General features: G+C 36.7%; 1 protein-coding gene across 1 annotated transcript in view; it reads left to right on the top strand.

Annotated features, from left to right (window-relative positions):
• Nucleotides 1–14,039, top strand: part of CDC73 (cell division cycle 73) — a 92,390-nt gene that overhangs the window by 73,024 nt on the left and 5,327 nt on the right. The window contains exons 14-16 of the mRNA XM_030884116.3: nucleotides 3,865–4,026; nucleotides 6,541–6,641; nucleotides 13,001–13,142. Of these exons, the coding sequence (XP_030739976.1) occupies nucleotides 3,865–4,026; nucleotides 6,541–6,641; nucleotides 13,001–13,142 (405 nt within the window). The remainder of the gene's footprint in view (nucleotides 1–3,864; nucleotides 4,027–6,540; nucleotides 6,642–13,000; nucleotides 13,143–14,039) is intronic.

Here is a 14,039-nt window from a genome sequence, read left to right as displayed (position 1 = left end):
GGATAGATCATGCCTAATTTTTCTCCTCAGTTTAAAACACTCCCTTCATTGTTTAACACCTCATTGCAGCTGACATCTCCCCTGCAGCTTGAGTCAGCTGGAGGCTTTGCTATGTAATTAATGCATAATTGAAACCTCCTCCACACAATTATAGTACTGGCTGTAACCCATAGCTCATGTTGGCATAGATTCTGTTTGGTTTCATGTAAAATTGAGGATTCTTCAGTTTTCTAGCCCTTCAATTAAGTAAATGAAACGAAATAAAATAAAACCTGCCTTCACCTTTAACATTTTAAATAACAAAATTAAGGTTGTATTATGGAAATATGAAAAAGCACATTTTACATTTTAAAACATGATCTTGAGAGAAGTTTCACTGGGACCATAAGTTTATTTAAAATAAACTGATTGGATGGCACTTGTGACTCTGGCCACGATGGTCCTCTCACAGGGCAGAGTTCCAAAGAGGAAAGATTGCACGGAGAGAGTGCTCCAGAGATAGGCAGAGGGTTCCCCTTGCATTAGTCAAATACTGTTCAGCACACACATGTGAGGGAACCACTTAAGGCCTGGGGAAGAGCAGGCAGAACGCTTACTGGAGCTTACACTGGACCATAAATAGTTCGTGTTCCCTGCTGCCACATGCAGTGCAGAATGATTCAACCACTCTGGAAAACCATAGAGGAGTTAATTTTTTTCTTATTACATTGAAGGTATTATTGCACTACCTTCTAGCTTCCTTTGTTGATGATGAAGAGGTCAGCTGTGGTAATCAGTCCTTTTAAAGAAATCTGCTTTGTCTTATTATTTTAAAGATCATTTTAAATTTGTTTATCTGGTGTACCTAGGTGTAGATTTCTTATATATCCCACCTTGGGATTCAGAATTGAATCTATGGATTTGTGTTTTTCATCAGTTTGGGAAGTCTTGGCTCTTATCTCTTTAGATATTACCTGTGTGTTCTCCCTTCATCTCCCCTTTTTTCTTTCTTTCTGGGATTTAAATGAGACATACTTTAAGACTTTCTCATTTCATCATCCATGTCTCTTAAACAGTTCTACTTTCCATCTGTTGCTCTGTCACCTGCATTCTTGATCATTTCTGTAGGTATAACTTGTAGTTTGTTTCTTTGACCATCCCCTAGTCTAGTCATTCCATTTTAAAATTCAGATATCTTATTTTTTCTATTTTAGTGGTCCTGTTTAGTTCTTTTTCAAATCTTTGGTCTCTCTCTCTTTTTTAAAAATAATTTCTTTTTCCCTGTACGTATTTGTAGGCTTGTTTTACAGGTTTGGTCTTTGATAGCTGCATCACTGGAAGTCCTTACTAATCATTTTCTTTTGATTATTGTTTCATTCATTATACCTCATTTCCTTGTGTGTTTAGTTTTGGTTTTTTTTAATATTCATTTAATGGTTTTCATTTAGTAATTTCTGTTCATTTTCCTTGGAATTTTTTTCTTGTGGAAATTCTTTGAGTTCCAGAATGAAGATTTGTGTTTGTGTCTGCTAAGCACCTGGGAGCATAGCCAATCTAACATTGCTTTAAGTTAAATTCTCAGTTTGAGGTTTAACATTCAGAAATTATTGTTAATTCCCCCCCACCCCCACCCCGATTTCAGCTTCTTTTATTTAGGAGAAAGGAACTATATATTTTTTTTTAAGTTTTTTTTTTTGATGTGGACCATTTTTAAAGTCTTTATTGAATTTGTTACAGTATTGCTTCTGTTTTATGTTTTGGTTTTTTGGCCCTGAGGCATGTGGGATCTTAGCTGTCCAACCAGGGATCAAACCTGCAACCCCTGCATTGGAAGGTGAAGTCTTAACCACCACTGGACCACCAGGGAATTCCTGAAAACTATATTTTTAATCTGTGACATATCCATAAAATTGTTCTGTTTTTCAAAATAACGTAAACTTAAAATCTGGAACTTAACCTCAGTATATCAACTCATTTGCATTTTATACTAAGAAAATTATTTTACTAGAACTGTTCTTGTTTAAACAGTAATGACTTTAATCATATCACCCATACTCCTTCACCCTCATAGAATGCAAAGTGGAATAAATAAATTGCAAATATTGGATGAGTCAGTGGATATCAAAATATTTCTCCAGATCACAAATATCCATCCAATCAGTTGTGTATCATTGCTGGTTGTATTCATTAGAGCACTTTTTGTTGTAAGTATTAAAAACCAACTCAAAGTAGCCTTATCAAAAAATAATTTATTAGCTCAATATAACTAGTCCTAGCTTCTGACACAGCTGGACTCAGTGCTAAATGAAGTGATCAGGAGTTAGTCTCTCTGTCTCTTAAGCAGGTTCTCCTGCTTCAGGGGCAAAGATGACCATCAGAAACTCCAGGTTACCAAAAATGCCAGGATTAAGTCTTATCTGCCTGGCTTGTATAACACATTTATTTCTGAACCAGTCACTGTGGTCAGGGTTGTTAACTCTTGCTTTAACTCCAAGTGAGGTCCAATTTGCAATTCCGAGATTTGATTATTCTTGCACTTGTCAGGGTGTTGGTTAGGGCTGGGGTGGACATGGGGGGCAGGAAAACGGGTGGGCAGTGGGTTTATTTCTAGTTTACATTATTTATATTATACTGAACTTAACCCCCAGAGTCCTAGCTTTATGTAAGAAGGAACTTCTGTTAGATTCTCTACCTTGAGCAGAATATGGGCCTTGTTTCCTCTTCCAGGAGTCTAGTGAAATATAGTGTCAATAAAAGACAAAGCTTAAGTTTAATTAGTTTGCCAGTGCCTTCCGTGGATGGAAAGAAGTCTGCAGTGTTATTCTAACCTCTTTGAGTTCCCTACTTTACTCAGTCTTTGGCCCAAGAGTTCTTTACTTCTTGCTAGCTAGCTCAGAGATGCCTTTAGAATGTTCTTTATACTTTATCCCACTTTGGAAAACTTTCTGACAGTTTCTTTTAAAGTTAAACATACCCAGTGATCCAACAGTTCCACTCATAGGTATTTATATAAGAGAAGTGAAAACATACATCCACAAAAAGACTTATACCAGAGTATTTATAGTAGTTTTATTTGTAATAACCGCAATTTAGGAACCACCCAAATGTACCACAGGAGAATGTATAAACAAATTGTGGCATATTCATACAATAGAATCTTATTCAGCAGTAAAAAAGAATTCATTGCTAGTTCACTACCAATATACCCCTCAGCATGGATGAATATCAGAAACATTAAATTGAATGAAAGAAGCTGGGCAAAGAAGAGTACAATTCTGTACGATTCCGCATATATGAATTCGTAGGACAGGCAAAACTCATCTGTGGTGATGGAAAGCAGAATTGTATGGTTTCCTGTTGGGGGAGGAGGATGGGGATTTACTGAAAGGTACAAGAGGAAACTTTTCTGGTCTGTTGCACATGTTCTGTATCCTGATGGGAGTGGTGGCTACCATGTGGAAAGGGGTGTTTGCTGATGCTCCTGGGTAGACTGAGTCATCTAGCTAGCCACGTCAACTCCATTTCAAGTGACCTTTGAGTTATAGTAAAATTTGCCTCTTACTAGCATTTGAGAAATCAAGGATTAGTATGGTTGTTTAATCTTGAGGAATACTAAATGCTAGATGAAGGAATATAAATTGGGTGTCTGTGTGTGAGACTGACACACACACATACTGACTTCTGGCCTAAGTGAGCTTGAGTTCTACTTGGCATGGGAAGTAAAGACCCATACTCTTCAAGCATTATGATCTGTACATGCGGAGTGGGTTTATATCAAAAAATAATGTTTTTGGTTTAAAACTATCATTGTTTAAAAAATCATTTCAAAATACGATTTCTTTTCTTTTTAACGATTCCTGTGGAATCATTTCTGTTTTTTGAAAGGTTTGTCCCATCAGATGAAAAGAAGAAACAAGGCTGCCAACGAGAAAATGAAACTCTAATACAGAGAAGAAAAGACCAGATGCAACCAGGGGGCACTGCAATTAGTGTCACAGTTCCTTACAGAGTAGTAGACCAGCCCCTTAAACTAATGCCTCAAGACTGGTAAATTAATCTGTATTTTTCACATAGTCATTAAAGTCATTAATTTTTTGTGTAATGAACAAGTATCAAATTTTATCATGAGTTCTAGATAGAACCTATCCTTGAAACCTGTGTTAATGTCTAATTTGGTCATCAGTAATGTTAACATTCTAGTAATACCTAAGTAATATATTTTGGATGTCTAAACTTTATTTTACTTATAAGAAACACAAACTTCTGGAAAACTTGGAGAGTAAAAATTCTTTCCACTTGTCCATTTATTCTGGATCAGCTTTTAGAACAAAATTTTCAAATAGACTAATGTTGTTTTAGAGGGCCTATGTTTTAGATTTTTGATTTGGAGAATTCAAATTTTTTAGTAAGAAGTGATAAGTGAAAGCATTGTTACTTTTATTGTAAGGAAATAATTTAACAAAAATAATAACATCACCCCGGTTCAGCTCTTTTATTGCATTAAAATGTCCTTTAATAAAATATTAAGCTATTGGTTTGGCCAAAAAGTTCGTTCATGTTTTCCTGTAAGATGTTACGGAAAACCCAAATGAACTTTTTGGCCAACCCAATCTTTGTAATATAAAGTGCGTATAAATTCAGATACATGAATTACCTTAAATTGTTTAATTAATCTAAGCCAGAGTAAAAATACAAAGTCTAAGTGTGCATCTCTCTGATATAGAGAGTGTAACACATTGATGCATTAGCTGAAATTTACCTTTGAAGTACTTATTAGTCTTCAGATGTTAGGAAGTCAAGCCATCGAGAATATTAGTATGTTAAAAATTTACTAAAGAATCAAGGGTTCTTGTATTAGAATTCTCCTTTAGTACCTAACAGAAATACTTTGAGTTATATATGAGGTCCTAGCCATTGGTGTCATAACCTAGGGATAACATTTTCCTTACCTTTCTTCTGTTCTCTGTTAATTGTCCTCTCAGGAGTTCACTGGGAATAGTATTTTTATTATCCAGCTCACCTGCTAACCCTATGAGACACGCTAGGATCTAGGGGACCTCTGTCTAGCAAATCCTCTTTACTTTGGCAGGTACCTTGGACCTTCAACTATTGTATGGTGCAAGTTACATCATAAAATTAAGAGGCCATTTAATAGTGTGCTCCATTACCAAAGATGGTTTAGGCAATATGGAGCATATATCCCATGAAGGAGGAACTTTTTAATTTAAGGTTGAATTTTAGCCTTAGAGATTTTGAGCAGGTTAAGAATTTTAAGCTGTGGTTTTTCATAGTAACTTTGATCACCGCTGTAAGTCTTTAACTTGAATAGAAGGTAACTTTGGCTTAATATTCTGTTGGATGTACAGAGTCTCCATCTAATGCAGTGATTACCAAAGTGTGGTCTGTGGACCTCTGAGCATTCCCAGGACCCTTTCAGGGAGTTGTAAGGTCAGAACTCTTTCCATTGTAACACTGAGTTGGCTATTCATGTGATTTCTTAGCCCCCATACAGGACAATAGCATAACCAGTGCACAAGATCAATCATTGATTTCCCTCCCTCTCTCCCACTCTGCTCTCTTCTCCACACTCCTCCCCTCCCTCCTTCTCTCTTCTGGCTAGTGGACTGTTCTCTAGTATGCTTGTGCATTTCTGTAAAATAGGGGTAATAATAGTTTACCTCACAGGGTTGTTTTGAAGGTTAAATGTGTTAACATAAGTAAACTGCTTAGACCAGCACTGGCACATAGTAAATGCTCGTAGTAAATCTAATGAGTGTTAGTTATTATTGTTGATGTTATGATTTTGTTCCCACCTCTTTAGTTGTAGGCTCATACTGTGTACGGCTTTTGTACTTATTATAATTTCTCAGTTTAATTAAATTTTCTGGAAGCTAATGAAATATGAGGGCCTAGAAAGAGATTTGTGCTTTTTAGGAAAATGAAGTTGAATGGCTGGGAAAAACAAGTTGCTTTAGAAAAAACTTAGAGAATTTAGGGTGAGTGAAACAGCTATAAAACAATTGAAAACGTTTAAAAGTTTAGGTAATTTCTGTACTCAGATTATTTTCCAGATAATCAGAACTCAAAATAAGGCCTTTGAGCTTTATAAAATGGTTAGCAAATTATTATAATTTATAACATTTTTAAAGTGAAATATTTAAGATGCATTTGAATTTTAAATGATTTTCTTTTAAAACTAACTTTTTCAATTAACAGATATACTACTGTTCCCTGTTGCATAAGCAAAATGGGCCCTTTAATTAATAGAAGGGGCAGAGATAAAAGGCTAAAAGGGTCACGTATAGGACTGTGCATGTAATTATGTTTAAATGACTTAGGTGTAAAAAACAACACATGGGAAATGTAGCAATCATTATGTACCCTAATGGTAACATTATAATGAAAAGTTATGGTAATGCAGTACTGTGTTTGCCTCACAGAAGTATTGACAGGAGACTATTGCAGGAATAATGATGAGACTCTTTCCATAAGGATTATAGTAACCAAGAATATTTGAGATACTCAGCCTCCACTCTTCCCTTCCCTCTTTTCTATTTATAGGGACCGGGTTGTAGCAGTTTTTGTGCAAGGTCCTGCATGGCAATTCAAAGGTTGGCCGTGGCTTTTGCCTGATGGATCACCAGTCGACATATTTGCTAAAAGTAAGAGTCTCTTTATTTTTACTGCTTATCTAATACAGAAATGCTTTTGCTTTCCTTCCTTCCTTCCTTCCTTCCTTCCTTCCTTCCTTCCTTCCTTCCTTCCTTCCTTCCTTCCTCCCTCCCTCCCTCCCTCCCTCCCTCCCTCCCTCCCTCCCTACCTCCCTACCTCCCTTCCTCCCTCCCGGCTATGCACATGTGATGTGTATACCAAAAGATTCCTGTTAAGTACCACATATTTTAATTTTTAAGCACCTGTGAAATTTTTTTTTTTTTTTTTTTTTGCGGTACGCGGGCCTTTCACTGTTGTGGCCTTTCCCGTTGCGGAGCACAGGCTCCGGACGTGCAGGCTCAGCGGCCATGGCTCACGGGCCCAGCCACTCCGCGGCATGTGGGATCTTCCCGGACCGGGGCACGAACCCGTGTCCCCTGCATCGGCAGGCGGACTCTCAACCACTGCGTCACCAGGGAAGCCCCTGTGAAATATTTTAAAGCCTTTTTGGAACATTAATATTTTCTGTGTACTTATATCTAACAGTGATATTGCCTATCCCATAACATTAATAAATCATTAATATTGTTGCGTGTCCCTACACTTTTATTCACTTTGTTAGCCAGTTTTTAAATGGGTTGACTTTCACCTGCTACTCCCACTATCTGGAGTGGTTGCTGCACAACTGGCCTTTTTCTGTTCATTTAGGTCTCAGCCAAGTAAGTACTCTGTCCTTTAGGGAGCCCTTCTCTGACCACCCTGGAAGTAGCCGTTACTTCCTCCCAGTTACTGCAGTGGTAACACTCACTGTTGCTTGACATTATCTTATTTTCATATCTGTATTGTAGTCTTCCCTGGCTAGAATGCCAGTTCCAGGATGGGAGCAGCCTTATCTGCCTCGTTCACTGTTGTATCATCAGCACAGAAGAGAGCATGGCGTTGGGAAGCATTCAGTAGATACCTGTTAAATGGATAGATTTCATGTGTCTTATGTCTTTTATTGACCATATTTTGGTATGTATTGATATACCAAAAGTAGATGAATTTAAGCTTGTCTTTTTTTTTTTCTTTTTTTTTTTGTTTTGCGGTACGCGGGCCTCTCACTGTTGCAGCCTCTCCCGTTGCGGAGCACAGGCTCCGGACGCGCAGGCTCAGCAGCCATGGCTCACAGGGCCCAGCCGCTCTGCGGCATGTGGGATCTTCCCGGACCAGGGCACGAACCTGTGTCCCCTGCATTGGCAGCCGGACTCTCAACCACTGCCCCACCAGGGAAGCCCTAAGCTTGTCTTTTTATTGGTAGGGATAGTCTAATTATCATTTAATTTGAGTACCCATTTAAGTTAGTAACATTAGTAAAATTACTTTTTAAAAAGCATCCTCATGAAACAGGTATGTTTGTTAGAAATAACAACTTTATTTATTATGAATGTAGATTATGCTACTGTGAAACCCAGCTTTTTTTTTTTTTTTTTTTAATCAATTTTAGTTTTTGTTAGTGGTACCACCATTCTTCCAGGCTGGAAACTGCCCAAGCTTGAAAACTTTTAATCACTTATTCTCCTGCCTTCATTCAGTTTTAAAAATGAATTCTAATATGATGGTAGCTTTTTATGTTATTTCAGAAACCTGAGTAATGCACAGGTTTGATAAATAGAAGTCAAAGATGTAGAGAGAATGGGAGTTTTAATGAAAGCAAAATGTCAGTGAACACTAATTTTGTTGTGTTTTACCTACTTGCTTGCCTTGTTGAATAATACTGTAATAAAAAATGATTAGAATGTCTTCAAGATACAAATGCTCTCTAAATTCATTGTTGTTTTGTTCAGATTGTTAGTCTTCAGAAATTTAGATAAGAACTTAGAGATTTTTTAAAAAGTTAACAATAATAATTTTCTTCCAAGAAGTTTTCTTTCTCTTCAGCCTTCCTTCTTTACTTATCAGCATTTACAATGAAAGTACTCTTGCCCCTTGCATCATAAAAGGAAACAAAACCCTTTCCTCTTACCTCACCTTTTCTTCTAGCTGGCTCTCCTTTCCTTTTACAGCCAAGCCTTTGAAAGAATTGTCTCTACTCACTTTCTGTTTGATTCTCAGGCTACTGTAGTTGTGCTCTCTTGCTTGCCCACTAAACTGTTCCCGCCAGACTCACCAGTGACCCAAATATTGGATACTTTTGATCTCCTTATCAGAATTTTACTCTCGATCCATTTCCTCCTTTCTAAATGTTCTTTTCTGAGGGCTTGTTACATTTTCTCAGACACTAGCTGCTCTTCCTCTGGCTTTCAGTGACATATTCGTGTTCCCGCTTCTCTTCTCCTATAATTACACATACTCTCTCAAGGAGATCTGATAGCTTTCAGCTACCATCTGTATCCTCTGTTTATAAAAGTTATGTCTCTGGCTTGATATTCTGGGTCTGCCTATCTCGCTGATGACCAGGTGACTCCTTGTGAAGTCCCATCGGTGTATCAGGACTCAACCTGTTCCAAGTGGAATCTATTGTCTTATACCCTCTGTCATCCCCAAGCTGTTCTTTGCCTGAGTCAATTTTTTTTTAGTAATTTGCCTAAGCCAGAAATTTAGAAATATGTTATCTCTTAGCTTTTAGCTGGTCTCCTTGCATTTAACTCTTGACTCTTCTAGCTCCTCACCTTTTCCCCATAACCCACATAGAAAATGATAATCTCTATATAGCATAGGAGTAAACTGAGGGTACTTGGTAAAAAAAAATTATATTTTCTTCATATTGCACAGTAAGAAAATACAAAGGTTTAGAAAAGATTTTAAATATTGGATTGTATAAAATTTCCAAATAAAATCTTTTCAAAATTATGAGAGATTTGAGCTTGTAACCAGATATAGCTTTTAAAAAATATTATTATTTTTTAAAAATTTATTTACTTATTTATTTTTGGTTGCATGGAGTCTTCATTGCTGCACGTGGGCTTTCTCTTGTTGTGACGAGCGGGGGCTGCTCTTCATTGCGGTGTGCAGGCTTCTCATTGTGGTGGCTTCTTTTGTTGTGGAGCACCGGCTCTAGGCATGTGGGCTCAGTAGTTGCGGCATGCGGGCTGTAGAGCGCAGGCTCAGTAGTTGTGGCGCACGGGCTTAGCTGCTCCGCGGCATGCGGGATCTTTCCGGACCAGAGCTTGAACCCGTGTCCCCTGCACTGGCAGGCGGATTCTTAACCACTGCACCACCAGGGAATTCCCCAAAATATTATTTCTTATGCTTGAAATGGTTACATACATTTGTTGATCAAGATTTTTAAATGATGATTTCTTCAAATTTTTGAGTTAATCATTGTGAAAACTTTTTCATTTAATCTTCTGTATTTTGTCCCTTTGTCATTTGACATGCCATCATTTATCTACCGAAATACTACTTAAGAGCACCTTTCTATTTCTTTTCTTTCTTTGTTCCTGCAAAAAAGCGTTGACAACATTCATGTAGTTTGCAAAAAATGAACAATTCTGAATTGTGTGAAGTATTTTGCTTTAGTGTTCATTGTTTTCCCAGATAACTGGCTTCTTATAAGAAGAACTTTGTTTCCTCTATTTTTGCTGAGGCTTAAAAATTATGTCTTTTATGAGTAAGAAACACTGGACTTACTGGAATTCCTCCAGGGAATTCCCTAGACTGGCAGCTGAGTTCTTGCTGGGGTTGGTTACACCTGCACTGCCCAAAACAGAAGCCACCAGCCACATTTGGCTGGTCCAAATTGAAATGTTCTGTCAGTGTAAAATATACACCAGATCTCAGAGACTTATACAGGACAAAAATAAAATATCTCATCAATAATTTTATATTGATTACATGGTAAAATACATTTTAGATAAACTAGCTTAAATAAAACCTTAAAATTAAAAAAAAAAGATGTTTTATGGTGTCTTGGTGTAAGTTTGCTTGCCACCATTGCTTCATGCTAATAACATACTTTGTATGATGAGAGAAACCATATGTTTCCTCATTTGTGACTTAACCTTTTTGGACTCTGATATTGTTTTAATTTAAAAAGTTGTGTATTCTATTGGAAAAATAAATACTGTGTAAACTAAATCTACTGAAATTAGTAAAGGGGATTATAGGCCTTTATATAAGGCTTTATTATTTATTTTAAATTAATTAATTAATTAATTTTGGCTGCATTGGGTCTTCATTGCGGTGCGTGGGCTTCTCATTGAGGTGGCTTCTCTTGTTGCGGAGCACAGGCTCTAGGTGCACAGGCTTCAATTCAGTAGTTGTGGCACGTGGGCTCAGTAGTTGTGAGTCATGGGCTCTAGAGCGCAGGCTCAGTAGTTGTGGCACACAGGCTTAGTTGCTCCGCAGCACGTGGGATCTTTCGCACCAGGGCTTGAACCCATGTCCCCTGCATTGGCAGGTGGATTCTTAACCACTGTACCACCAGGGAAGCCCTATATAAGGCTTTAGATAAGTCATTTTAAAACTTACAACTCATGTATTTTTAAGAATGATTTTTAAAGCAAATCATACTGAGAACATTAGAAAAGAGAAACATGTAGTAAATCACAATAGAGAGTATTCAAATATTGACTTCATTTAATTTAAAAGTTTAAAGAAACTTAAAAAATATTTTTTACACATATAAATAATAATTTTTTTGAAAGTGAGTTTTCTGAATCCATAACGGATAGTCCCTTTAAATGAATTGGTTTAAATTGATTAATTTGAATTAAATTCAAAATAAATGTGCTCAATGAGGAGACCTTTATTTATGAAAGCAAATAATTTAGAAGTAATATTTATGTGTTTTTTGGGGGCACAAATGGTTTATTTTGTATTTCCATCAAGGAATTAGACCTTGATTAGTTAACATCAAAAGCCAGTAAGTCTGCAAGCAGTATGGAACAAGCAATCTGTAAATCAGCTACTTAAAAAATTAACAGTCAATCATTTTCTCTTTAGAAACTCCTAATAGTAGATGATAATGGTGATAGTAATGATCATATCTTATGTGTTAGAAAAAAAGTAAAAAATGGAAAGAAAAGGTAAACATCTTCCATGTACACAAGTAAAACTAACGCTCCACTGATGATAAACTGATTGCAAATACAATAATAAACTGGTGAGGATGGTCCAGCGGGGCGATCAAGGAAGAAGATTCAAAGTCAGTGTTTATGGTCACCTTTTAACGTTTGGCAGCAGACACTTGTTGGGAAGTTTAGTCCTAGAGTCTTTAATCTCCCCAGCAACCAGAGATAGCGTTTGAAAACGAAAATCAGATAATTTCACCTCCTTGCTCCAAACTATCTAGTGGTTTACTATCACATTTGGAATAAAATTCAGATTTCTTATCATAGCTGAATAGGATCTGCATATAGGACGTTGCCTACAAAAGTTGTTCTTGTTTGTAGGGCATTCCAAGCCTGCTTCTAAGGGCCTTTGTATCAGCTGTTCCTTCTGCCTGAAATCCTCCTCTTCTAGATCTTTGCTAGACTCTCTTTTTATATCATGCAAATATCTACTTCCAGATAACCTTCTCCAGAGACCTTCCAGTTGTTTCTTCTTCCTTTTTCATTTCTCACCAAGTTCCATTAGTTCTCACTTGCTAATTATCTCTTGAATCTTTCTTGTCATATGTGTATCTTCTTCCCAGTAGAGCAAATCTCTTTCTCCTCTAGATTACTATGCTGTATCATCAGTCTCTGCTATACACTCTGCAGTGAATCCCTACATCTCTTAGGTAAAAGTCCAAACTCCTGAATATGGCCTACAAGGCCAGCATTGCTCTGAACTTCTATGGTCTTAGCTTTTATTCATTCCCTGTGTTATTTTTTTTTCTCCCTACCTTACTTTGCATGATGCAATTTTGTTAAATTTCTTTAGTTCCTAGACTAAACCTTTTTCTCTTTGAGCATGTTCTTTTTGTTAACTGGATCACTTTTCTGTGTAATTCTGTGTAATTCTTACTCCACCCTGCCTATCTAAGCCTTTTCTGAATCCCACGATGTGGGAAAGGTACTATTCTCTTGTGTTCCTATGATGTTCTACTACGTTTATCATACTGTATGTGAGTAGTCTTTTTCTTCTTCTTATCCTTCACCGGATCATATGCATTTTATTTTACCTCATTTTTTATTTCAGTCCCCAGTGGCTGGCATGTATAAGCCTCAGTAAATTTTTGTTGAATTGAATGTTTTGGGAGATACTACAGTGCTCAGCCTCTTATTTCAAAGATCACTTTGGTTATAATACAGTTTTGGTTGGTGGAAGAAAGGTTGACTTTTTTTTTTTTTTAAGTTTTTTCAATTAATGTCTGTGTTTGGGTATTTTTATTCTTTTATAAAATATTTTTATAATTTTGGTTGCAGTTTGAATAAAGAGTATTATTTCTCCCCCCCCCCTGTAGTTAAAGCCTTCCATCTCAAATATGATGAAGTTCGTCTGGATCCAAATGTTCAGAAATGGGATGTAACAGTATTAGAACTCAGCTATCACAAACGTCATCTGGATAGACCAGTTTTCTTACGATTCTGGGAAACCCTGGATAGGTAATCCTGATCCTAAAATGCACTTAACTTCTGCCTTATTTTAGTAATTTTCCTGCCTCCTTATTGGATTTTAAGTTCCTTAAAGTTGTGAACCGTATCCCCCAAAGCCCCTTTAAGACATTGCCTAATTTGTTGTTGATCTAAAATAGATAATTAACCAATATCTTGGTTATACTGACTTGAACAGAGGGAGAAAGGGCTTATAGCTTGGTAGAAAGAGCACTAAATCTGAGTCAGAAGACCTAGATTTTAGTCTTGATTTTCTGATTCGGCTTGAATGAACCATGTGACTTTTCTGAACCTTGTTTTCTGTCTGTCCAGGGAACTTGGACTAAGTAAGTGATCCCTTCGTATTTTGCCAGCACCAAAAGGTCTCTGACTCTGGACTTGAGTTATGGGTAGCTGGCTGCTCATGAAAGGAGTTCAGTTTTTGAATATATCTTAATTACTAGTATAAATTGAGTTCTTAAAGACCTTTGCAATAATATCAGTTTTATAATTGGAAATTTAACAACAGCATGTGATCACAATACCACTGAATCTGTGGTTCTCATTTCAGGTGCTCTGTAAAATCTGTAACTTTCTTGGTCTCTCACCGAATATTATGGGTTTCCTCAAAGTCATAGGTGATTGAGTTAACCCAGTGGTTATAATTGATAATATATTAAAGAGAATCATTTATTATTCTAGCCAGAAGCTCTTAGATTATAGAAATTATTAAGAGGAATGTTTTTTCTGGCTTACTTCAGAAATCCTTATATTCCCAAAGGTTACAGTATCCATTTTTTAGAAAGCAAAACATCCTATTCCAGTGTTGATTTTAAGTTTTAAAAAATGTCAACTTATTTTTACATGTAATATTCTAAAACTTCTAGAATTCTTATAATCATTATAACC

The sequence above is a fragment of the Globicephala melas genome, chromosome 1 (genome assembly GCF_963455315.2).
Source record: "Globicephala melas chromosome 1, mGloMel1.2, whole genome shotgun sequence".
Lineage (NCBI taxonomy): Eukaryota > Metazoa > Chordata > Mammalia > Artiodactyla > Delphinidae > Globicephala > Globicephala melas.
This window is presented reverse-complemented; position numbering and strand designations above follow the sequence as displayed.